Below are 27,244 nucleotides of genomic sequence, written 5' to 3' on the forward strand. Positions count from 1 at the left end.
AAACCTAAAATGAGTAGCAAGAAATCTAAAATCAGCCTTCAACAGAGTACCTATACGGGAGGTCTATTTTGAGTTGCCTGAGAGGCACAACCTAAATATGGTCATCCTCTCTTCTGGAAACCTATTATAGAAATAATTCTTTTTTGGGTCTTGTTGGAGAAGATGTTGAATATGTATTGAATCTTTTGTCTGTAGCGTTATCAAAAAGATGAATGAGTCTTGTATTTTGGGTGGTGTTAGCCTTACCTGTTGGGGATGCCAAATGCCATGTTCACGTTTCCATTTGTGGCCCGTACGATTTCAGCCTGTTCGGTTGGCTGGTTCGTATCATTGCTGGTTCATAAAGAAGTACTGCTGACTGGTTTGTAAGAAAAAATACTATTCTAACTGGAAATTTACGATTATTTACGATAAGCCACAATCAAATGAACAAGCTGTTTGCTTTTCTGTCAGAAGAGGTCGACAGCAGCGCGCACAACGGCCTTCTAGGCTCACGCCCTTCCTTCAGACCACGCTCTCCCCTTCTTCATCCCACGTGATTACGTGAGTATTGTTCTAAATATACATCTTTTGATACTCATCTAGTATACATTATTATTATATATTTTGATACTCATGTAGATATATATTATTTTTAGATATATAATTTCTACTACTCTCTTTAGTGGGGGATCTAGGATTTCGTAAAGACGTATCAAATTCTACATCATACTTATATGTGTGTGTTGTATATAGAAAACAACTATTGTAAAGGAAAGTTTTCAAATTGAGAAGTTCAATTACCTGCTTAATAGTGCGATAGAAAGAACGTAACATGAAATTATACAATAATAAATACCTAGTAACGATCCCAATCTAGAAAAAATTGTGACCGGGGTCAGACTCAATCCTCATTGGCTAGTATTTTCTCCATTCTAAATTATAAGATGTTTTAATTTTATTAGATATGTGAGTTTTGGTATGTACTTAGATATATACTATGTCTAGCATAATAAAAGTAGTGTATATAGCAAAGCTAAAATATTTTATAATTTGAAATGGAGGAAGTATAAAAAAACCCATTCTATGGTTTGCTTTGAATTCTCAATTTTGATTATATTAATCAATTGGAAAAAAAAAATACTAAACTATAACATCCAACATGAGCTAGTATGGGCATGCGTCCAGGTGTATCTATGTGCACAAACGAAGATTTGCTGCGTGGCAGCGAAGAGGATTAGAGACAGGAGACTCGAACGTCACGCCGGCCGGGTGTATCCATGTGCACGGGGTTGTTTGAATTTGGAGGCTATAGAAGTGTCATATTAGATGTCATATGGTGATATCATATTGAGTTTTTGGATAGGAATAGTAAAATAAATTATAGAAATCTTCAGTAATCCGCGAGATAAATTTATTAAGCCTAACAAATTCGTCATTAATACATGTTTACTGTAGCACAATATTGTTAAATCATGAACTAATTAGGCTTAAAAAATTCGTCTCGTAAATTAATATCAATCTATGCATTTAGTTTCGTAACTAGTCTATATTTAATACTTCACGCATGTGTCTAAACATCCGATGTGACAGGAGCTAAAGTTTAAGGGTGGAAAACGACCACATCCAAGTGTGTAGCGATGAAGAGGATTAGAGACAGGAGTCTCGAACGTCACACCGGCCGGGTCGGCGTTGGTACCCATGAGAAATATAATAACAGGCTATAAGCTAGCTAAATGCTGAGGTAGAGAAGGGAGAAGAAGAGATAGAAGAGAAACGGACGGTAAGGTTTCAGCCGGCTTAGGTAAAAGAACTCAGAAACCTTATGAGAGAAAGACATGTGAGCCATTATTAATAATGAAAAGCTAACTACTATATGAATAAACTAAAAAAAAACTATCAAAAACTTTACGGCCAGCCAGCCGGTTATATTATTAGCGTTGCTGGAAGCGAGACGACGAGAAGTTGAATCGGAAAGACCAAAGGACAAGGGCACCGTGTCTTTTGTGAGTGCCTGAAGAGCAATCGATCGGTTATTTTTGGGTTTGTGTTGGCTGCTTGAGTCAACCAAGTGGGCTTTGCGACCTGCTCGTCTTTGCCAAATACGATACTTCCTTAGTAAAAAAAAAATACAATTCTTGTTTTTTTAAAAAATCAAACCATTGAAACTTTAATTAAATTAATATAAAAAGGTATAAATATTCGTGATACAAAATAAGTATTATTAGATTAGTTATAGAATATATTTTATAATAAATTTATTTAGAGACATAAATGTTAATATTATTGACTAAAAACTTGATTAAACTTAAACTTGTTTGATCGACACGAATCTTATAATTGTATTTTTTTACGTATTCTCTCTGGACTAGCTCCAGCTGCTGGGATGCATCTACTTTTACTGGAGTCTAAGCTGGTGAGAAAATAGATGATATAGGAGAAGCTATCTGAAGGTCATCGAGGTCGACAGACCCCGACAAAATACTGTAGTTTTGCCTCTAACGATTTGGTGTATTCGTTGTTTAGAGGAATCGATCTTCTTTGGTGAGGACTAAGGTATCTAAATCGTTGCTTCGACCTTCGTTAGCAATGTGTACGTGCGTTACAACAGTAAGTACAACCCATGTGTTGTAAGGGCAAATGTAGTAAAAAAACATCATTAGGGTCGTTAGGGCCAGCTTCATTATTTGACAGAGATCTTAAGTTAAACTAGTATTATGCTAAAGTATTTACAAATTTTGTCGAGTCGGCAGACCCTGACAAACCCCATCCACCCTAACCGTTACAACAGTTCAGAGTTCTATTTAGTCGGGTTCATAAACCCGGGGTCCCTAATGGGCCAGCTTCCCAGCAAAAGCTCGGCCCAGCAGACGACATTACAAACGACGCGCAACTCTTGGGCCGGCCCAGATACCTAACGATAGGCCAGAAGAGCGATCCAGTCTCCGACCGGAAGGCCTGGCCAAAGGAGGGGACGTCGCTCGCTTCCGACTCCGACCCGCTTCTCCGATCGGAAGGTCTGGCCAAGGAGGGGACGACTCTCGCTTCCGACTCCGACCCGCTTCTCCGAGGCCTGACCAAGGAGGAGACGACGTTCGCTTCTGACTCCGACCCGCTTCTCTGACCGGGAACACATTGAACCTCTGCGTATGGCTCTTCTCCGACCGGCGCAGTCGGAGCCAACTGGGAACGACCGGCCGGGGACGTCCGCTCGGTGAGGGCCCAAGTAATCAGGCGGAGCAGATAAGGTAAGGCGCTCAAGTCAACCGTAATACCGAGGACCGTACCCTGCATACCTGCGGGACAGTATTGTCAGGCCATGCCAGAAGGGTGCTTTACAGCCTTCCAGACATGTCAGAACACAAATAGTGTTGTAGGCTCCGACATTTGTCCTACAGTATGGTAGGCGTCGACATTTGCCATACCAGAAGAACACGCCACATGCATCTGGGCAGCAAACAGTATTATGGGCGCCAACAAACTGTCTTGTACCCGACGGTGTGAGCAACAAGACTAGGGCACACACTCTCTCTCTCTCTCTTGGACTTGTAAGGTCGTCCCATTCATCTATAAAAGGGGATGCGCTCTCTCCCAACAAAGACGGTCATTCTGACTCTCTCTGCTAGCTTTAGACATTTTGAGCACCCGAACAGCTTCGTGGCTCTAGAACTCTAAAGCTACACAGAACTCACATTCCAATACTTAACGCACGTAGGAGCTCCCGTCACTCTCGGTCTTTCAGTCCAGAGTCCGATCGGACCTCTAACACCTCTATCTTATTCCTACTCGTTTGTAACCCCACAACAAACTTCCAGCACCTGGGCTCAGGAATAAAGTCACCGACCGACTTAAACTGGACATAGGGCACGTTGCCTGAACCAGTATAAACCCTGTGTTATTGAGTGCTAGGTCACATCCGATCACAACATACGGCAAAATGACAAATATTTACTTGTTGGTCACTTTTCGTACCAATAGTTGGCACCGTCCGTGGGGAGGACGCCGTACGTTCACGCTTTTGGTCATCGGATGGCCCATCTTCCCACCATCTTCGACATGGCGGGCTCAAGCGACATGACTTGCTTCGGCTCGCTGGAGTTTCCCACACTCCCACCTGTTGGGATGTGGATTTCTCCCGTGTTCAAGCCGTCCCAGACCTTCCTCTTCAAAAGCCTAGACTTCGTCACCGACCAGCTCGGCGTGCTTTGCCTTCGCGAGGAGGCACTTGTCCCAGCGTCGGTCAGAGGAGGAGGGCCCTCTATCGGCTCTGGGACACCCGGCGATCTCAACGACGAGACACCTACGCTTCACTCTGAGCCCACGCTGGGCTCAAACCCCACTGTGAGTAACGGACATATTGTTCTTTAGTCGCTATTTAATATTTTCCACTGACTCTCTGGACGGACCCCGTTGTCCCCACCGCGACCACCATGTGACCGGTTCCCCTACGGTCTCACGTCCCCCATGGATGCGTACGTGGGGGGACTTTGAAAGATATGGACGCCACCCCCTCCCACATCTGAATTTATGGGGATGGCGGGCTACGCTCCCACCTCTTTCCACGACCTCATGGATGACGAGGTTGAAAGCGACGGCTCTAGCATCGACGACGTCGTGGCACCTAGCCACCCTCTGTCCCGAGAGTGTGCTATGGCGGACACTCTAGGATAGGCATCAGTGGTAGCGGAGTCTCTACAGACTCACACCCCTCTGGACCCTCGTGCGGAGGTACTCTCGCACGCATAGGAGCACGGTGAGGAGTTACGACAAAGGCGACTAAGCCAGCCACCACCTGCGTCGACACGCTCGGCACAGCACGCGACGCCTTGCATGCGTAACCCGACGAGCGGTGCCCGAGGTCGCGCCCGCCTTGTCCAGCGTAACATCATGGATGGGGGGAACGATCCCCCACAGTTTGCTCGGGCTGGCCAGAACATCACCGCTGCGACAATGCTTCTGCGCGGCCTTCCTGAGCCTATCGACCTCTAGGAGCAGGTGATCCACCAGAACCTCTGGGGGCTAGTAGAAACCACCGACGTTCAATAGGCAGAGAGGTCCACGTCACGACACCAACTTGCGGCCTCTCTCCCCATCGAGGGAATGGGGGCGCACCAGTCGAATCGCTCCATCCGCTCACCACTACAGTCACCGAGTGCGGAATAGGAGGTCGTAGCTTCACCACGAACTAACCTAGCACCCGCTCTACGCTGACCACCTGTGCGCGAACACCTTGGGCCAAACTGAGATGCTCGTAGCATCATCAACAATCAGCGTCAAGCCTGACGTGATGATGACGTCCATTAAGGGGTGGTGAGAGCAAGCGGCATGGGCCCTAGCTAGACCATCGAGGGGGGCGAGGAAACGCACCCCAGGCATGGTCGCTGACCAGACGACCGAAGCCCCAACCCGGACGACCCGGGACCATGGGCCTTTGGCCGTCGCGTCCAGTGAGCGCCGTTCCCACAGCACTTCCGACAACCTACCAACATCGCCAAATATATCGGGAAAACAAATGAAGACTTCTGGCTCGCCTGCTGAGCCAGAAGGGTGGATGATGACCACTTCATCATTTAGTACCTCCCCATCTGCATGGGGGAACATGTTCGAGCATGGCTCGAATTTCTCCCACCTGACAGCATCTGCGACTGGGCAGATCTCAAGAGGAACTTCATCGAGAATTTCCAGGGGATGTATGTCCGCCCTAGGAATTCCTGGGACCTCAAGAGCTGCTAGCAGGAGCCCAATGAGTCCCTGTAGGATTACATCTATAGGTTCTGAAAATGATGCAACTCTCTTCCTGATGTCGTTGACGCGAACGTCATCAGCGCGTTCCTCTGTGGGACAACCTGTGAGTCCTTGATCCACAAGCTCGGCTATCTGAAGCCCCGTACCACCCATGACCTGCTCGACGTCACCACGAACCACACCTCTAGTGAGGAGGCGGCCGAAGCGATCTTTAGTGGAGGCTGACACAAGGGCAAGGCCAAGCACGAGGACCAAGACAAGGGCTCCTCCACACAAAGTGGCAAAAAGAACAAAAAGGATCGGCGCCGATCGGCTAACTCTGCTCTGGTCGCTGCGGCTAATCACGCGGGCAAGCAGGCCCAGCAGGGCCAGCCCGACCACTTCGACAAGCTTATGGAGAGTCCATGCACCAACCACGCCTACCCCGTCAAGTACCTCTACAAGGACTGTGAACTCCTCAAGCGCTTTCTGTGATAGGCTAGCGGACCAAAAGAAGGAAAGGGCAAGGAGGTAGCGGCTAAGAAAGGAGGCGTGGTGGGCAAGGATGGGGATGGCTTTCCTGACCCCAAGGAATGCCTCATGATCTTTGGTGGATCCGATGCCATCTACTCCAAGCGCTAGCACAAAGTGCGCTACAGAGAGGCATGCATCACTAAAATGTCGTCCCCTCCTTCCTTAGCTGGTCAGAATCTCTGATCACTTTTGATCAGAGGGACCATCCCTCCCATGTTTATAGACCAGATCGCTACCCGCTCATTGTCAACCCCATTGTCTGCAAGAAGCACCTCACCAAGGTGCTGATGGATGGAGACAGCGGCCTCAACATCCTCTACGTCGACACCCTCAACGCCATGCGCATCCCCTGGTCGAAGCTCCACCTGGTGAGCTCTCTCTTCCATGGCGTGATCCTAGGAATGTAGGCATACCCACCTAGGCAGATTGACCTGCCCATCACATTTGGCAACCGAGCCAACTTCTGCTCGGAGGTCCTCACCTTTGAGGTGGTGGACTTCCTAGGGTCCTACCACGCCATCTTGGGGCGGCCATGCTACGCCAAGTTCATGGTGATCTTCAACTACACCTACCTCAAGTTGAAGATGCCAGGACCGAACGACGTCATCACTGTGGGTAGCACCTTTTTCGCATGCCTACATGTGCAACCGCGAGCATTATGAGCTCTCCACTGCCATTATCAACTCAGCCGGGCTCCCTTGGCTCAGAGAATCATTGACCCCAGCAGTCTCGGACTACAACAAGCCAACCTCCTCGACTGCCTTCCACCCACTCGAGGAAACTAAGGCGGTGGGGATCGACCCCACCGACCCAACCAAGACAGTGCAGATCAGGACCTAGCTCCTGACCAAATAGAATGCAAGCTTATCGACTTTCTATGCACCAATCACGATGTCTTTGCATGAAAACCTTCTAACATGCCAGGCATACCATGGGAGGTCATCGAGCATGCATTACGCCTCGTTCTAGGCTCAAAGCTCGCCAAGCAACGCCTACATCACTTTGATGACGAGAGGTGCAGGGCATAGGCGAGGAGGTCACCAAACTCCCAGCAGTCGAATTCATCAAGGAGGTATACCACTCCGACTGGCTAGCCAATCCTGTTCCTATTAAAAAGAAGACTAAGAAATGGAGAATGTGCGTTGATTATACAGGCCACAATAAGGCATGCTCGAAGGACCATTGTCCTTTGCCATGCATAGACCAGATAGTTGACTCCACCTTAGGATGTGAAATCCTCTCCTTTCTGGATGCCTACTTAGGCTATCACCAGATCGCGATGAAAGAGTCTGACCAGCTTGCAACCTCATTCATCACCCCGTATGGTTCATACTACTATGTAACCATACCTTTCGGTCTGAAGAACGCTGGTGCCACCTATCAACGGTGCATGCAGCAATGCTTCGCCAACCAAATCGATCCGCTCGACCCACTTGATCAAGTTGAGCGGCCAAAACCAACAATCGCCGTCTATGTAGATGACATAGTGGTCAAAACATCTCAAGCTTGCGACTTGATCGTGAACTTGGCTACAATGTTCATAAACCTCTGAAGGTTCAACATCAAATTAAATCCCAAAAATGTGTTTTTGGGGTTTTGAAGGGGAAGCTACTTGGTATCGAGGCCAACCCCAAAAAAATCATGGCCATCTCCAACATAGGCCCTATACGCAACGTCAAGGGTGTACAAAGGCCCACTGGCTGTTTGGCTGCCCTAAGCCGGTTCATCTCCTAGCTAGGTGAGCAGGGGATGCCTCTCTACAAGCTTCTAAAAAAGACAGATGCGTTCATCTGGACTAAGGAAGCACAACAGGCTTTGGAGAGCCTCAAAGCGTCACTAACATTGGCCCCAATCCTCATCGCTCCCGAACAGGGAGAACCCCTCCTCCTCTATGTCGTGGCAAGCAACCACGTGGTGAGCACTGCCCTGGTCATCGAAAGGGAGGAGCTGGGACACCACCTTAAGGTCCAACGACCTTTATACTTCCTCGAGGAGGTACTCACCAACACCAAGGTTCGGTACCCCTAGGTGCAGAAACTTCTATACGCCGTACTAATGGTGACCCAGAAGCTCCTACACTACTTTACCGACCATGAAGTCTTGGTCGTCACTTCATTCCCGCTGGGAGACATTGTCCGCAACCGCGACGTCATGGGACGGATCTCCAAGTGGGCACTCGAACTAATGGGCCACAACATTAGGTATATTCCCCGCATCGCTATTAAGTCTTAGGATCTTGCGGACTTTGTCGCCGAATGGATGAAGGTCCAGCTCCTAACCCTAGATGTCACCCATGAGTACTAGATGATGTACTTCAATGGGTCGGTAATGGCGCCCAGTTTGGGGGCTGGAGTGGTTCTGATCTCCCCGGATGGGAGCAGGCTCTGCTATGTGGTCCATCTCCACTTTTTGGCCTCAAACAACGCTGCGGAATATGAGGCCCTCATCAACGGACTACGCATCGCCATCAAGCTCAGCGCTACGCAGCTATACATCCCGTGGCGACTCAGAGTTGGTCGTCCACCAGGTCATGAAGGAGTCCTCTTGCAAAAGCCCCTCATGGTTGCATACTGCTAAGAGGTGCGCAAGCTCGAAGACAAATTCTAGGGGATCAAACTACATCATGTCCCCCGAAAGGACAATGATGCCGCTGATTTTCTCGCAAAATTGGCTGCCAGGCGGGTTCCGTCTCTAGATGGGGTCTTCATCAACGACCTTCACGAGCCGTCCGCCCGCATCCTAGAAGGTCCGATCTAGACACACCCCGATGCCAACCTAGCGCTTGAGGGCTCCAACCTCGGTGCCTCCATGATGACGCCGCCCGCCAATGTCGCCGTGGTAGCACTCGCTCAAGCCGACTGGCGACCACCGCTACTCGCCTACCTCCTCGAGGAGATTCTCCCACCCAAAAGGACTAAAGCGCGATGGATCGCTCAATGCACCAGGACGTTCATCACATTCGGTAATGAACTTTACAAGCGAAGTCTATCAGGAATACTCATGAAGTGCATCCCTACTGACCAAGGGAAACAGCTCCTCCTCGAGGTCCATGCCGGAATCTGCGGACATCACATGGGCCTGAGGTTGCTGGTTGGAAAAGCCTTTTGACAAGGTTTTTACTAACCCACTACGCTACGAGAGGCAGAGGAGGTCATCCATGGGTGTGAGGATGCCAGTTCTACGCTCGATAAACTCATTTGCCAGCATAGGAGCTTCAAACCATCCTCATCACCTAGCCATTCGTAGTCTAGGGCCTCGACATGGTAGGACCCCTCAAAAAGGGCTCGGACGGCTTCACTCACCTACTCATAGTAGTGGAATAATTCACCAAGTAGATAGAGGCGAAGCCCATCACCAACATTCGCTCGGAAGAGGCGGTCAAGTTCTTCGTTGACATCATCTACCATTTCGGTGTTCCTAACTACATCATCACTGACCACAGAACTAACTTCACCAAGAAGAAGTTCCTGGACTTTTGTGATGGATACGGCATTAGGATCGACTGGGCCTCGGTCGGACATCCACATACTAACGGTCAGGTCGAATGGGCTAATGGCATGGTCCTTTAAGGACTCAAGCCATGCATCTTCGACCAACTCAATAAGTACACCAAGCGATGGGTTGCAGAGGTCCCAGCGATGCTTTGGAGCCTAAGAATGACCCCAAACCGATCCACAAGGTTCACACCCTTCTTCCTAGCCTATGAAGCTAAAGTAGTGTTGCCCTCCGACCTTGATCACGACGCCCCAAGAGTGAAGGCCTTTGACCGAGACTGAGACCGAGCCATGGAGGCTCAGCAGGACACGGTCGACCTACTCAAGGAGGCTCATGAGACGACCATCATCTGCTCTGCTCGCTACCAGCAAACTCTTCGTAGGTACCATGAAAGAAAAATTAGAGGGAGGATCCTCGTGGTCAGAGACCTTGTACTCCAAAGAACCCAATCAACCAAGGAGAAACATAAACTCTCTCCACCATGGGAAGGTCCCTATACGGTGACCGAGGTGATCTGACCGGGTGCCTACCGGTTGAAGGACGACAACGACAACATTCTAACCAACACTTGGAATATCAAACAATTATGTCATTTCTTTCCCTAAAAATTCAGTCTTACCGCTTTCTTTCATTCAACGTTTGCTCCTACAAGCACCCCAGCCCGAGTACTCTTGGCCTGGGTCGCTTGGGGCCTCCACAAGGGTGTGATACCACCTCTCTTTTTTACTATCATATAGTAAATACTTTTCACCTAAATGAAAGGGTAGTCCGTTCCTTTAATTATCCTACGTAACTTTGTTTTAAACTCTCGACCGATCACACCCAACCATGACCTATGGTTATGAGCAGCTGAGCCTCACGGGCCACACCAAGGTTCTTAAGGTTACAGCCTATGGGTCAAACAGGTAGGTGCGAAAAAGAAAGGATAAAAAACAAAGCAATGCTAGGATAAAAACAAGGAACGAATGGGACATGCTTCCCCTTACGAAGCGATTCCATCACAAAACAAAATTAAAGTATTCATCAATACAAAAAGCTGTTCACATGGGGGCTCCCCCATGAACATATCCTTTACATATACTAGCTGTTTCTACTCTAAAAACTATTGTGGCCGCCCGGCGGCATCGGCTGATGGCACGGTTGACAAGGATAAGGGCTGCTCACTCGTCAATGGGACAACATTCGGCTCGATCGAAGGTAGGATGATGCTCATTTCCAACCCTGTCTCCACTCCATCCATAGGCTAGATGATGTCTTCCTAGCGCACACCTTTAGCCATGCTCACACGACGAGCCTCCATCACCCACTATGCAGAGACTTGCTCGGCAACCATCTGTGCGTATGGCACCAAGCTCTCCCCAAGCGCATGGATGGCATCCGTGCTCTAGCCATCGGTGTACCCTCTATAGATGGTGGCGAAGTCTAGGTCCGGGTGGTGGGTCACCACTGAGGTCAGCACCCCTGACGTCTTGTAGAATATCCCATCAAAGATGAGCGCCCAAACCTCGTTCGGGACCTCCGCCAGCTAGACGGTGGGCGTGCTAGTGCTCGGTGCTGACTCGAACACCTCAGAAACAACCACCTGGGTGACGTTGCAGATCTAGTTGAGCTCCCCCTCGAGAGCACGTCGCTCTTTGAGGGACTTGGCAAGCATCTCCGCACTCCGATCGATCGCCGCCTTGGCTGTCTCTAGCTCCCGCTCCAGAGAACCAATTTTTCCGCCCAGTTCTAGAAAAAGGACGACAAGCTTAGAAGCAAGGGAAAGGAAAAACTAAGACATCAACCAAAGGCGGAATAGATACATACCGAGGTGGGTGCCTTCGAGGATGAAGAGCCCTTCCTCTTGCTGGGTGACCTTCTCGAGCAGTTGGGTGTTTGACTCCTCCACCCCAAGCACCTGCCCCCAGAGCACGAGCACTTCTCGATCGGCCTTTGACCGAGCCTTCTGCTCCACCTCTAGATCCACCAAGGACTTCTATAGAGCCGCCTTGGTCTCCACCAGGTGGACCTTCGCTGTGTTGAGTCCCCACTCGGAAGTAGTCGCCCGTTCCACCGCGAGCAGTTCCGCCACCTGCACTCCCATCACCTCAGTCGCCCGGTCTTGTTGGTAGACTCCAGCTAGCGCTCAAGCTCATTGACCCACCGTGACATCATGGCTTCCCGCTCCATCCGACCATGTTCCTCCTGAAGGAAATGGGACTTGTAGATTGGCGTCGCCTCTAACTCCTGTAAAAGCAAGAAGCAAGCAGGCTGAGACAACCAGTGGAAGACCAAGGAGTTGACGACAAACACTAAAAACATAGAAGGCTTACCTCGATGACGCATGGCAGGTCAACTGAGACCGCCTGATGGATGAGCCCAACCCTCTCCAAGGCCTCCTTGAGCTTTGCCTTGGTTTGGGCGAGGTCAGACTCCATCGATAGCCCTCTCTCCTCCAGGAAGTGCTAGAGCGCCACCTCCTTCCCATCGCAAAGGATGAACCGAGCCTTCCTTGGGTCACTGGGGCAGGGCCACACCAGCTCGCTAGTCGCCCCTAGCCCACTAGAAGATCCAGCCGCCACAACATCGTGTGATGACCGGACCACCGCTAGCTCTTGCCATGACGGGATGGCTAGCGGCTCCACCCTAGCGCCTGCCTCGTTAGACCGGGGATCTCGACTATCTTGACTCTGTGGCCTATCGGCAGATGTTCTGCCTCTGGCCTAGCTGCATCTCCTCCTGATCCCTCGAGCTTCGACCAGGAGAGCGAGCCGTGTGTTCCTCCGTGGGGCGAGGCAGGGAGCCCGGTCTCCCTCCTCTCTTCTACCATGGCTATTGGGGGAGGGATCGCAAGGGTCACCTCCGACCCAACCTCCACCATCGCCATGGGGATTGCCACCATCATCATCGCCGCCGCCGCCGCCGTACTCACTACCAGCCAGGAGGGCACAACCCCTAGAAGGTAAGGTCGCACCACTGCCGGTTTGCTTTCCCCACCACTCATCGTGACTCACTATAGGCTAGGCCTCCACTCGTCTCGCACAGGAGGCGGGGCGATGCCCAGTCCCGTCAATCCCTGGTTATTGTAAAAAAAGTACAGGTTAGTCGCGCAAAAAGAACCCAACTATGAGATAAAAAAGAAACAAAGATGCATACCTAGATGAAAGCGGTAGGGCCCTAAAGCCCCGACCCACAAGCGACAAGCCCACCGAATGAGGACTACTTATGGGTCACGACCCATGCCCCCTCGCATCGATCGAGGGAGGAGCCGACCCGGGCAGTTCCTGATTGGCCCATGAGTCGCCGCGACTGCCGGCTCATGACGCACCCACCGGGGCAACTTATGGGGCATCTCCCCATTGTGAGTCGTGCGCACGCACCGACCCTGAAGATACAGGGGTACAAGCATGCTCCTCCGGCCGGCCGACACGCCCCGCCATGCTCGGAGCAGCGAGGGACGAAGCTAACGGCACCTCCGAAGGGCGCAGCGACCGCGCCCGCTTCACCTCTTGCTCGACGATGGTGTCCGAGCTTGTGGCGTGCTTCCTTGACATAGGAACATCGATGCACCTCTCCACATCCCACCCACCGCTAGCAGACATGGCCATAGGCTCATGATGCTCCACCAAGGTCTCAACGATGCCCTAGTCTCCTTCATCCTCGGAGGAGCTTGCATTACCACCCATCTCCGTGGGCTCCTCTGACTCAAGCTTGACCTCCATGTCACTTTGGTTTTCACTGACTCGCACCCATCAGGTGATCTCCTTCTCCTTCTCGTGCCTTCTTCAGGTCTTCTCAGCTCTCTTCTTCTTTTTGGCAACCACTGCCTCTTTTAGAGCGGCTTGCCGAGCTACGCCCTCCGCCCCCCTCGGAAGATGTGGCCAGGCCTTGTAACCCGCGAGTCCCTATGAAACGGATGACTCGAAGTCAAAATATAGGAGAGCAAAAGGGAAAAGGACACAAAATGAGAAGAGGGGAGCATACCAGATTGGACAGCTTCGCGGCGTGAAGAGGTCCGGGCTTTCCTTCAAGGGACTCTTTGTCCCTTAGTTGCAGCACTCGGTCGAGCCGACTCTAGACTTTGTCCTTCACCAACTCCTCCGGTGACGCGTGGTCGGGATCCATTGGGCCAGAGTAGTTCCACATCGGTCGCCTCCTCTCCGCCAGCGGGGTGACTCGATGACGAAAGAAAGTGTGGAACACCCACAACCCATTAAGGCCATGCTGCACTAGCTTCTGGAGCTCGGCCTCGATGACCTCTAGCTTGTTCTACCAACTAGAGGGCCCCCACGACCAGCTCTCCCACCTCTCCGGCCTTCTTCTAGGGAATGGCAGGAACGACGCCTCCGCTGGGTTCCTGATGTAGAACCACTCCCCATGCCACCCCCGATTAGAGTCGCTGGGGGAGTACGTGGGGTAGGAGCTCGATGACCTCGGCTTCTTTTACAAGGCGAAGCCCCCAACCAGCATTGTCCTAGGTGGCTTCCCCTCCGACAGGGCTCGCTCGATGAAGATCCACCAGAATAGATCCACGTGTAGCTCCATCCTGAGGAAGCCCTCACAGACGGTGATGAAATCGGCTATGTGTAGCACCCCAATCGGATTGAGGTGCTACAGCTCTAGGCCCCACTCATTTAGGAGCCCACGCAAGAACCAGTGCACATGATATCCTAGCCCGCACTCATGGAAGGCGAGGAAGGAGACAACCTCATTGGCTTGGGGTCATGGAATGGCTTCCCCTAGCGCAAGAGCCTTCCAGTGTGCCACCTCTTTTGGTGGAAGCAGACCCTTCTTGGCAAAGGCGGCCAGCACCACCTCATCTACATTGGATGGTCTCTAGTTCAACATCGCGCTCCAAATTCACAAACAAATCTATGAGTTCTCCTCTCCCTCGCTTTACCCCCTCTCTCTCAGAAACCGCCGCGGCGCACGAACACGCTTGGTAAAAAGGAAGGAGGAGGAGAGGCGGCAGATGGAGAAAGGCGATGGAATGGGACGAAAACCCTCTCCCTTCCCCTATTTAAATGTGAACAAGCATGCGATGGGACATGTCCTAACTGATGGGATGCACCCTGCCCAATGAAACATCACCCGGTTAAAGCAGGACATGGCCTGGGTTGGGCCCACCACTACCACAACCTAGGCATAGGAAACAAGGTGCAACTGCATGCAAATGACCCTCCGCCTTCCTAGGTAGGGTTTGGAAGGGCCCACCGATAGGATCTCCATTGAGGGAAGACCAATGGGCTACCTGAGTTGATCAGACGGCACAGGCGACTACCAAGAGATAGGTAAGGAGCAGTGGGATGCCCCATGCGGGCTACGCCAACTCCATCACGAAGGACAAACACGGATCCCATTCGAACATGTCCGATAAGAGCTCCTCAAACCCATCACTCAAGGCATCAAGGTAGCTTTACCAAATGTTCTTACTTTATTTTCTGATGCATGATCATTCATTCATCCTTTGTCATACACGCATTCACACATTCATTCATACAATCATTCATTCATCCCATACATCCAAAGCATCGTATATGCAATTAATGCATCACAACGCTTCATGTTGCATCACGAAGCGGTAGTTGCCTCATTCAACATGAGCAACCACCGACCAGGGTTTGAAGGTCGGCCCATGAAGGGCTCAAGGCCGCCTCATGTCAAACAAAGCTAGGGGAGAAAACACAGATGAGCCCCAGCAGCCCTTGCTCGGTATGCTCAGAAGCAGACATGGTCGTCTCGACCTTCTCATTCGATCCTAACCTTGAGCCATGCCCACAGAATCTTCATCGAGGGGAGTCTAGCAGGCCACCTGAGTCAGTCTCTGGAATGACTCAAGCATCTGCCAGGAGCACGGGGTAAGGAGTAGTGGAATGCCACATGAGGGCTATGCCAACCCCATTACGAACGATAGACCTGGCTTTTCCTCGAATGCGCCCGTTAGTGAGCTCACTGAGCGCGTCACTCAAGCCATCGAGGCAAGCAATGTTAGCTCAGCCCCTCCGATTGTGGAAACCATGGACGGGGTAACGCACGGAACTAGACCAACCCCTACCAAACCCAATGGGGCTTAGGGGCTTAGGTCACCCGATGCCGACTCAGGAAACCAACCAACCGCATAGTTCGTAGGCGGGACAAACAAGGGCAAACACCCCGACCGATAGAAACATAGGAGTCTGCAGCTCCAAGAAGGAGTACCAAGATACTTAGCCTCCAACTGACTCACCAGTCGGACATAGGCTCGAGGGCTACACCCACGAGTGCGCTCGCGCACACCCACTGGCAAAACAAAAAATCCCCTCGATGATTCTACCCGAATCGCCCAGGGGCTCGGGGGCTACACCCACCGGGTGCGCTTGCACGCATCCGCTGACAAAACAAAAAATCCCTAGAGGATTCTACCTGAATCACCTGGGGGCTCGGGGGCACTTGTCGGGTTCATAAACCTGGGGTCCCTAATGGGCCCTCTTCCTAGCAAAAGCTCGGCCTAGCAGATGACATTACAAACAACGCGCAACTCTTGGGCTGGCCTAGATACCTAATGATAGGCCAGAAGAGCGATCCAGTCTCTGACCAGAAGGCCTGGCCAAGGAGGGGACGACGCTCACTTCCGACTCTGACCCGCTTCTCTGATCGGGAATTCATCGAACCTTTGCTTACGGCTCTTCTCCGACCGGTGTGGTCGGAGCCAACTAGGAACAACTGGCCGGGGATGCCCGCTCGGTGAGGACCCAAGTAATCAGGCGGAGCAGATAAGATAAGGCGCTCAAGTCAACCATAATATCGAGGACCGTACCCTGCACACCTATAGGATAGTACTGTCAGGCCATGCCAGAAGGGTGCTTTGCAGCCTTTCAGACATGTCAAAACACAAATAGTGTTGTAGGCGCTGATATTTGTCCTACAGTATGGTAGGCACCGATATTTGCCATACCAGAAGAACACGCCACATGCATCTGGGCGTCAAATAGTATTGTGGGCGCCGACAAACTATCTTGTACCCGATGGCGTGGGCAACAAGACTAGAGCACACACACACACTCTCTCTCTCTTGAACTTGTAAGACCATCTCCTTTATCTATAAAAGGGGATACGCTCTCTTCCAACAAAGACGGTCATTCTGATTCTCTCTGCTAGCTTTAGACATTCTGAGCACCCGAACATCTTAACGGCTCTAGAACTCTAAAGCTACACAGATCTCACGTTCCAATACTTAGTGCACATAGGAGCTCCCATCACTCTCGGCCCTTCAGTCCAGAGTTCGACCGGACCTCTAACACCCCCATCTTATTCCCACTCGTTTGTAACCCCACAGCAAACTTCCAGCATCTGGGCTCAGGAATAAAGTCACTGACCGTCTCAAACTGGACGTAGGGCACATTGCCTAAACTAGTATAAACCCTGTGTCATTGAATGCTAGGCCACATCCGATCACAACGTACGACAAAACGATAAATATTTACTTGTTGATCACTTTTCGCACCGATACATCCATTCTAATTAGTTTTAGAATCGGACTCTATACCATGTGTGTAAGGAAAATGACACCTAGCTATGGTCATGTGTAATTTTGGTGGTTGATTGATAACATGATCAATTGAACTAATGTGGTTTGCTAGTATATGAGGTATTTAGTTAGGATGCAAAGAATAGACTTAGACAGAGACAACTTGAAGATCAAGTGATCAACACCTCAAGCAAGACAAAGAGCTACTATTGAAGATCCTAGAAGGCATACAAAAAGTCAAAGACATCAAATAGAAAAAGCCAAGATGAGAAAACGCGAAGAAATGAAGCAAACATGCAATGCATAGGACATGAGCACCGAATTTCTCCGGTGGTGTCATGCACAGTGGCATCGGAGCAAAGGTCACCAGACCTTAGCCTAGTCCGATCTAACATGCACTGGAAACCTCCGGTAGTGTTGGATAGCTTAGGATCCAAGCCAATACTTGGGCAGAGTTTCTGCATAAGGTTTCATCAGGCAACAAAAAAGTCTAATGACCTCATGAGAGGAGCATTGGAGAAAAGGGCATCATTCATATGTTTTTGTAGAAGGTTTGGAGGGGCATTGTAATCCTCAGGTGGTGCTCCGAAGAAAACACCAGATAAAAGGGTGTCCAATGATCGACAATGGCTAGTCCAACAACTAGTCTACGTGGCAGGCATTGGAAAACTCTTGTAACCTCATCAGAAATTTTGGTGGGCACTGCTTGAGGGCAGTCCTTTGCCGACAACTATATTCAGGGTGGAGGCTATATATAAACCCATGGACGACCATTTTAAGAGTGTTAGATTATGCTGAAGTGGTAGAAGAGTTGAGGATCTATTCCAAGCGCTCTAGCCACACAAAGTGCTTAAGACATATTAGGTGATTAGAAGTGCTTAGGATAGTTAGACCATCAAGTTGGCACTTTGCTCTAGGCTTAGGTTTAGTGTTTAGTGAGTTGTACATACCTCTTGCCACTTCGTGCTTCCATGCACCATTATTATACACTAGGGGCTTGTAATCTTGCGAGATCACGCCAACCATATTTGTGGTGTGGCCGCCTAGCTTGTATCAGAGGGAACGAGGCCTGCGATGTTTGAGTTGGAAGCTTGATAATGAAGACAGCAAGAAGCGATCCAGGAGAGGGCATCTTAGACACCCATTATCGCGTGGAGAAGGCCAGGGGGCTATCTATGGAGTTACCCGGCCAAGAGCTTAGCCCTTGCGAGAGGCTCCAATAAGGACGAGGAAGGAAGCATGGGCTTCTAGATACCTCAGTAAAAATCACCATCGCTAGAGTTTGCATATCTCTAATATTATTGTAGATAATATAAAGGTATATGTAAATACTATTCTCCCTGTGCCTGTTATGGTCTCTGCATATACAAGATTCGGTACCGACTTTTAGTCATTTCATGTGTTGTACTACCTCCATTCCAAAAAAGTGTTGCTTTGGGTTCTGTGTGGGTCAAACTTTATTAAGTTTGACTAGATTTATATAAAACATTATTAACATTTGTATTTCCAAATATGTTTATGATGAAAATATATTCATCTAGTATATTTATTATGAAAATATATTCATCTAATGATACTTAATATTAACAATTCCTCGCTACTTCCAGATGATGATTTAGACAATGAACGTCGGAAAAGCCACCTCCAAGGATCGGCCGAACCTGGGCCTTGTGGGGGTGGGGGTGTCGGTTGATCCTTCATTGAGCTCGATCTAGCCCAAAACTTTGTGAGCGTGTTCTCCACCACCCCCAGAAGCCATCCAAGGTGGTGAATCCCAAGAATATGATGGTTCAACATCAGTTTGGAGGTGGAGAATAAGGAAATAAATAAATGGGAGGGAATATTCTTTGGAATACTCCACCTCCTCAAGGCACCCCCACCTACAAATAGAGGGTCACCCCTCTCATTCTGCAACAAACAACACACACAAGACATACCTCTCGAGTTCAGCTCTCCCTCATACATGTCATGAGACATAACTCTTTGAAGGACGCAAGAGAAAGTAATGTGAAAATGTTTCGTCAAAGCATTATCTCGTTATCTCAAAGTTTTTAGCAAAGATTAATAAGAAGCCAGGCATAGCCTTCCAAAAATCTATCCTCAAGTGCATGATCTGCATATCTTTTCTCTTATAAAACAACTCTTGTAGTTTTTAGATACATGATTAAAATTGTACATAATAATTTTTTTGCTTTCTGTCTCTTTAGAGATTAGAGAATAAATTAGGGATGTCAATTAGCACATGTGCTTGGTGCCCTGATGAAAAAAATACTTGCTATAGGAGACTGCAACTCGAGAGTAATACTCTGGGAGTACAACGAGGATAAAGGCTCATTTGAATACATCACAAAAATAAATGTAAGTTTTGGAGCTAATTAATAAATAAGAAACAAAATTAGAACTTTAGATAAAAAAAAGTTAGAAGTTTAGACTTTTTGTTATAAAACTTAAACATTTATCCTATCCTTGTTGGTGACTAAATCAGTATTTTTTTACATAATAATGGGGTCCATGGAACCAAGTTATAAAAAGTGTTTCTTTGAATAAAGATGGTTACATTTTTACACTGAAGTTCTTTCCATTGCTGCAAAGTCGGGTGCTGAGAGCACTCGATTTTGTGGACATCTCTTGTAGTGTATGGCACCCAAGTAAAAACCATTTTGTTGTGTCAAGCTTCCAAAAGTTCAAGGTAATGTTTTTCCAGATGTATGGAGCAAGTAAATTCGGATTGAAGAACCAACAGATGACATTAGTCGAAGAATTGTGCGCAATTAGCGATATTTCCATTTTTCTTAATCAATGTTTCGAAATGTCTAGTTTTCCTTAATATTATATTGGTGGTGTCGCTGTCTACAAGATAGTCTCAACTTTAGCCATAGTCTCAGCTTCAGCCATTTGGGCTCCCACGAGGTATGAGAATTCAGGGATTTCGCGTATTGTAAAAGGAAAAACTAATATTCATAACTTTAGAGCAATAAATGCTCTTCAGGAGCATGCCTAGACATTCAACATGTTACAAATGCTCTTCAGGAGCATGTATGGCCAAACTTACTGGTACATGCAGGCATTGCATTATGACTAACATGATATCTTAGATATTACTGCAGGTCCCTAAATATATCAAAGTCATCATTACGAAGGTTGTCCTCACTTTCGTCCATTTGGACGTGGCACCATTTCCCTTCGTATCGACAACATGTCATCGCTTTCCTGAGCTTCAGGCTCGATGGTCAAGTGAGACTTTTGTTGACTCTCCTTATCCTTGCTTCTGGAAGGACTTTGGTAGAGCTCAACTAGGTGTTTCAGGGCACTACAATTGTGGGACCAATGCCCTGTGCCTTCACATCTACAATAGTGATCCTACTGCTCAGATGTTTCACCTGTGACTTTCTTGGGTTCACCTTTACCTCGAGGCTTTCCCTTTCCATTACCTTTGAACATGGCACCGCGTTTTCCCTTCCATTCTCCCTTTCCACAACCTCTTTTGCGGTTGCGAGAACTCTCAGCAACATTAGCATGTGCGTCGGCCACAACCATAGAACTAATGGGCCGAGTAGAATGATCATTCATGAGACCTCATTCTGTTGCTCTACAACCAATAATACTGCTGTCAGCTCAGAGTACTTGGAGTACTTTGAGTTCATGTATTGTTGTTGCAGTACTATGTTGTCGGGATGGAGGGTAGAAAGAGTTTTCTCGATTATATCAGTGTCAATGATCTTCTGGCCACATAGACGCAGTCTCGACATAATCCTGTGTAAAGCAGAGTTGTATGCTACCACAGACTTAAAGTCTTGGAAGCGTAAGACGATCCAGTCTTGTCGTGCTCTGGAGAGCACAATTGACTGCTGCTGGTTGCAGCGGTCGTTCAGGGACTGCCATAAAACCAGTGGATCGTCCTCAGTCGTATACTCAGACTTCAGGTCTGGGTGTAAATGGTATTGTAGAAAGTGCAATACCTTTGCTTTATCAGGTTTTGTGTGCTCATCATTGAGTCACATGCCGTCGAGTTTGATCTCGACTACGATGGCCCAAGTGAGGTAGTTGTTGCCGTCCACGACATTTCAAGTAATAATTTATGATAACCAATTCACATCTTTAATGTATAGCACATTTGATAATTTATTTAAGATATTATAAGTCGTAAAAGATGTGAACTGGAATGTTCTTGAGAACAAATGTTACAAAACTCAAATAACATGTATTAGGAGAAACCTATGAATGTTACCTTGACATTTTCTATGTTGGAGTTACGTGAACATTTATATTTATATCAATACATTGCAGGATTGAATGTCATCTCGGCAGGATAAGTGCGATTAGCTACTCAAATACAGGAATAGTAGTATCAGCAGCGTAAAACTCTTCTGCAAATTCAATGGGTTCAAAACAAGCCATGTTATAAATATTAAAGCAAATAATCCACTGTGCTGCAGTACGGATGGTAAAGTGTTCTTTTGGGAATTTGAAGACCAGAAGCCCATGGCTTCTTGTGAAGGACACCGTAAGTTCTGCTACGAAGAAATCGCAGTCCACGGAAAACGGAAAACGGAAAACACATATGGAAAGCGAAACCATCCCACACTAATCTCATCAAGACGTGGTATATATACTATATCGAAAGGATCAAGATATCCAAGAGGGAAGGTAAATTGAAATAATCTAAAATTCTTGAAAAATTAAAACATATCACTTAGCCAATTTTACTCCTTGTGCCTAAAAATATTTGTAGCTTACGCACAAGAGTTTTGTATCCTAGTTCCAATCCTACACTAGGATGATAACTATAAGAATGTAAAGGCATCAAAGTAATTTCACAAATGTAAATGCGTAATGTAAGAAGAGCAAAATGAACATGGTGATATTTTTCTGAGATATCGAAGAGTCGGCACTAGTCCTCATCAGAGCACCCGCGTAATGGTGTAGCTTCCCCTTATCCGTACAAGAACCAAGTGCTCTCTGCAAACCGATTCTCTGCCTCTTCCACATGGAAGTGGTTGGTCTAACGTACAAACACTCAATATTATAATATTATAGTAGATAATATAAAGATATATTTAAATACTATTCTCCCTATGCCTGTTATGGTCTTTGCATATACGAGACTTGGTACTGATTTTTTGTCATTTCATATGTGTTGCACTCTCTCTCTCTCTTTTAAAAAAGTGTCGCTTTGGGTTTTGTGTGGGTCAAATTTTATTAAGTTTGATTAGATTTATAAAAAATATTATTAACCTTTGTATCTTCAAATATGTTTATTATAAAAGTATATACGTCTAGTATGTTTATTATAAAATTATATTCATCTAATGATACTTATTATGCATTATAAATATTAATAATTTCTTGTATATATTTGGTCATATGGCTGAGAGGAGCTCATATGTAAATGTTCTCCGTCCAACTCGAAATGTGTTTTTCCCAACCTTTGCTGGCTTATTTTTTTAACAGAGTTGCTGGCTTACTTTTCATAATATACAACGTCATAAGTTGATGGTTTGATTGTTTTGTGGAACTATAAAACCGCCAATACAATAAGCTCAAGTTAAAAACAAGTTTTTTAAGCTATTACTGAAGGGCATAATAGCGTGGTGGTATGCAATTTGTGTCCAACCACTGAAGTACAGAGTTTGAACCTAGTATAGTTGGAAGTTGCTCGCCGTATTACTTTTGTGTAGAGAATGGGATAATTTCGTCCTTTAATATGGACAAATCTACTATTTATCTTCTTTTCTTTTTGAAATAATTCTCTATAGCTAGTCTGTCCACTGGCCTATCTTACTTTGGTTAAGGTGATTGGAGATTGCTCAATCAAAAAAAAAAAAACATTAGATCCTTGCAAAGCTTCACGATATGAATTGGAACGAAAAAGAAATGATTACTTCAAACTTTAAGAGAGCTTCATTAAGTTCATTGAATCGTGAGAAATTAAAAAAACAAACGTGTTTTATGTGTTGTATAGAATTCAATATTTGAAGTAATATTGCTGGACATATGAGTTGTTCTAACTTGTACGGACACAAACCATGAATCCAGATCACATATGTCATGAACCATGAATCCAGATCACATATGACATACGGTATGTATAAGGGCAGTTTGAGAAGTTAAAAAAGTGAACAAACAAGGGATTAAAAAATCCGCTTCACTCTTTAGGGTGTACTTGGTTTCCTTGCTAGACACTATGCCGTCTCGCTCAACAAGTTCACACGAGACAGAGGTTTGATTTCTAGTCCAAGGCACATAAGGCCCCGTTTAGTTCCCAAAAAATTTTGCATAGCACCCGTCACATCAAATCTTGCGGCACATGCATGGAGTACTAAATGTAGACGAAAAAAAAACTAATTACACAGTTGGATGAGAAATCGTGAGACGAAACTTTTGAACCTAATTAGTCCATAATTAGACACTAATTACCAAATAAAAACGAAAGTGCTACAGTGCCCAAAACCCAAAAATTTTTGGATCTAAACACACCCTAAGGGTCTGCGTTTCCAAAAAAAATAAAATAGAGAGGCAGAGATAGAGATATTAGGTATAAATATAGAAAAATTTATTGAGTAGTTGGTAAAATCAAAATCAACAAAATAAAACAAAATAATGAATTCACATGATCACATCTTTTCCCGAAAGACACATTTTTGCTGATGTTTCGAATGTCACAAAACCTAACATGTTTTTCTGCTACGGGAGCAAAAAAGACATCAATACGTGGATAGCCCGATAAGATTCCGCAAATCAGCTAGACACCGGGCTTATTTGGTACAGTTTAGCTTCGTTGGTGAATCAACTTTTTTTCTGGAGAGGTGAAACTGTACCTGTTTTGATGAATCATTTCACAAAACAACTCTGGTTCGTTGGAAAGAGTGAAATACCCATCATTTTTTTTCTTCTCTCTTTTCCCTCTCCACCCTTATCTCTTCTCCCACAGCGTGCTAATCTTCTTCCCCGGCTGCTTGCTCCACGCGCGGCCACGCGACGCGACCCGCCTGAGCTCCTCCTCGCGCGGCCCACGCCACCGTCGACCTGCGCCGCCATCGTCGCGCCTCCGACCCGGCGCAGCCGTCGTCCCGCTCCGCCGGCCTTGCCCGCGACGACGCGCGTCGGGGGTAAACCGGACAACGGACACGCGAGGGCCCACAAGGACGTCAAGAAGCGAGGCAAAGCTATAGCACATCTATCCCGCTTCCCTCTCGGCCTCTCCGACTCCACTCGCCATGGCAGAAGCCCTCGTGGGCCTCCGCGTCGCTGCCCCCGCCGTCCCGCAGCCTAGGAGCCACCGCAGCCGGCTTCTCCCCACTGCACGCCTCGCCGCATTCCGGCGCGACCGTCTGTGCACCGCCCGCGCGGCCGTCGCAGGGCCACCGGAGGTGGACGAGGACGATTCCATGAGCATCGACAACTTGCATCGCTTCTTCGACCTCAACGTCGGGAAGTGGGATGGCTCGTTCTACGTACGCTCCGCCCTCTTTGCCAGTTGCCTCTAATCTTCGAGCCTTTCTGCAGTTTCTGGATTCGTGATTTGGCTGAGTCTTGTGCGCGCCTGTGATTGTGTTCTGTGTAGCAATTCGACGCGCACGGGAGGGTTCTTCAGGAGATTAGCACGCGGCTGTCCGTGAGCACATACGGGGAGGACAACCTCATCAGCCTCCTGCAATCGTAATATTCCTTCCCAGGGTGCCAGTGAATAATGATAACAATCATCATTATCCATGTTAAATTGGGAATGTTTTCGGTTGTCATACTATTTTTCAATCAGCTCTTATGTGTATATGTCTAGTTTGTGCAAGGTCAATAAATCAATCATGATGCTTTTGCTTGTTGCATTTGCCTGAATCATTGTATTTACATATTGAGATTTTAGGTTGTACATTAAGCAAGCATCCTCTGCAATATCAATTGTGGACGAAGAGGATTCTGAACCTGAATGGGTGGAGTACAAAATCAAAGAGACGAACATGTTCACTGTGGACAAATATCAGCAGGTGCACTGAAATCTGTACTTTTCCCTTGATCCAATCTTTCTCATAGTTGTAAACTCTGTACATCTGGCTTAGTTAATGAGTGGTATTTTTTAGTGTACAGATAGGGTTCTTTCCTGAAAAAAAGGCATTTGCTCTGAGGTACCAGACTGCTGGAATGCTGGAGACTGTCCTTCGGGTTGGTGTGCTTGGAGAAGATGATACTGGTGAAGAATCCCCCAAGTAAGTGATAGCTACGAATTTAGTTGCTTATTGCCCAGTGAAACTCTTATATGAGGTGTAACATAGCTACTTTTCTTCAACAGAAACTTGAGGATACCTTCTCGTAAGCCATCTATTGTATGTGAAAATTGTCTTTACTCTCTTGAAGGCAATGGTCGAATGAGGGCTTTCCACATAATGGATCCAAAAGGAGTGCTTGACACACTTCTTGTTTTTCATGAGAAGAGGCAGGGATCTAAAGTGCCACAGTCACTTAAACACTACTCAGTTGGTACCAAGGTGAGTTCAGTCATTGGGACACTGAAACCTCCATGTATAATTATCTTATGACTGGATCTTGCTGAATTAGCCCCAACCTTTCATTCTTTTAGAGTGGCAACAGTGATAGGATAAATGCACTACTTGGAAGATGGGAGGGGCATTCTGTGACTAAGCGGAGTGGGGTGTATGGAGCAACACTTGCTGAGGCAGATACAGCTATTGTTCTCAAAATGGACAGTAATGGCCAATTAATTCAGGTATGTTTCAGAGCTTCTTGTTGCAATTTGAAATATAATCCCACTGTTTGAATTGTAAAATCCCACTGTTTGAATCGTAAAATTCTGACTAATATTTTGGCACAGTGGACCCAATCAGCTGTTCCTCCATTCATGCGTGCATAAAATGATTGTACTTTTGCTTTATCTTAATCAAACTTCTACTTTACAAGAATTACCAAAAAATATTGAGCAAAGCTTTTGCCATCTACCCTTGGCTCTGCATCAGAACATGTTTATAGAAAAAAAATGCCCATTTACAGTAGTATATTTTCTTCAAAATAGTGTAAATAAGAATTTTGGTATTTCTGTTCGTAGGATACTTTATCAACTAAATTCGGAACTGGCACAACAACAACGGTCAACTGGACAGGATCAACAAATGACGACTTGCTTCAGTTTGATGGAGGATATGAAATAACATTGCTACCTGGTGGTTTGTACATGGGATATCCGTCAGACATTAGCAAATCTGTTGCCCAATTAGATTCTTTTCATTTGGAGTTTTGTTGGATGGAATCGCCTGGAAAGAGGCAGCGGCTTGTCCGAACTTACGATTCAGCTGGTTTGGCTGTTTCGTCGACCTATTTTTCTGAAACCAAAGTATGAGTCACAGTTTCCTCTTACAAAATGTATCACAACGAATTTTGTAAGTCATCCAGTAATCTCACTAACTATTTGTGTTGTTCGGTGCATGATACTTGAGTGTATACTCTCAGATCTTTCTATATCCAAAAGGCAGAAATTTATTAACCAAGCAGCATATTCTTGTTTTGCTCAAATTCTACTGCTGTGCTGCATTCGTCCCTGTGATAACAGTATATCACTGAATACCTTGTGCCCATGAATGAAAAATATCACCTAAACTTAAATCCATCAAACCACAAGCTGTTCAAACTTCCAAAAACAATATACTTGCGTCAATTAGTTCACTAGGACACCAAAGTCCATCTCAACATAAATGTATCAAAGGACACGCATATGCCTTTAATGCCAACTCATCCATACAAGCAACCACTTCATATATGGAACAATAGCAAACAAGATGGTGAGTTGTGTTTTTGGTTGTCCTTGTGTTTTGTCATTCTGTGTAGCAATTTGATGCGCACGGAAGGGTTCTTGAGGAGATTAGCACGTTGTTGATGGTCCCTATACCTTAATAATTCTAAACATCAACGTACCAACAAGTTGAGCATAAAGACAACACATAAAGCAATGTTTTTGTTATAATTTTACTTGGTTCCACCTGTGCTTAGAGAAGTTATGTATGTGACGAGAGTCTAACA

At 47.0% G+C, this 27,244-nt stretch overlaps 1 protein-coding gene and 1 pseudogene across 1 annotated transcript; one reads left to right on the top strand and one right to left on the bottom strand.

Moving 5' to 3' along the window:
• Positions 1 to 20,365: 20,365 nt before the first annotated feature.
• On the bottom strand, positions 20,366 to 21,282 carry LOC136453609 (uncharacterized; annotated as a pseudogene).
• A 2,822-nt stretch (positions 21,283 to 24,104) lies between these two features.
• LOC136476626 (uncharacterized) lies at positions 24,105 to 26,589 on the top strand. The gene is made up of 7 exons (XM_066474547.1): positions 24,105 to 24,672; positions 24,783 to 24,877; positions 25,083 to 25,203; positions 25,304 to 25,422; positions 25,506 to 25,701; positions 25,794 to 25,940; positions 26,277 to 26,589. Exons 1-7 carry the CDS (start codon positions 24,436 to 24,438, stop codon positions 26,565 to 26,567), a joined length of 1,206 nt encoding a protein of 401 aa, XP_066330644.1. The 5' UTR covers positions 24,105 to 24,435; the 3' UTR covers positions 26,568 to 26,589.
• Positions 26,590 to 27,244: the final 655 nt, after the last annotated feature.

Source organism: Miscanthus floridulus, chromosome 1 (genome assembly GCF_019320115.1).
Source record: "Miscanthus floridulus cultivar M001 chromosome 1, ASM1932011v1, whole genome shotgun sequence".
Lineage (NCBI taxonomy): Eukaryota > Viridiplantae > Streptophyta > Magnoliopsida > Poales > Poaceae > Miscanthus > Miscanthus floridulus.

Excerpts from the sequence above, each read along its gene's own strand:
- LOC136476626 (XM_066474547.1), top strand. The coding sequence starts at position 24,436 with ATGGCAGAAGCCCTCGTGGGCCTCCGCGTCGCTGCCCCCGCCGTCCCG. Across the intron at positions 25,204-25,303 it reads CTGTGGACAAATATCAGCAG|ATAGGGTTCTTTCCTGAAAA; the intron begins GTGCACTGAAAT and ends TTTAGTGTACAG. Across the intron at positions 25,941-26,276 it reads GTAATGGCCAATTAATTCAG|GATACTTTATCAACTAAATT; the intron begins GTATGTTTCAGA and ends TTCTGTTCGTAG.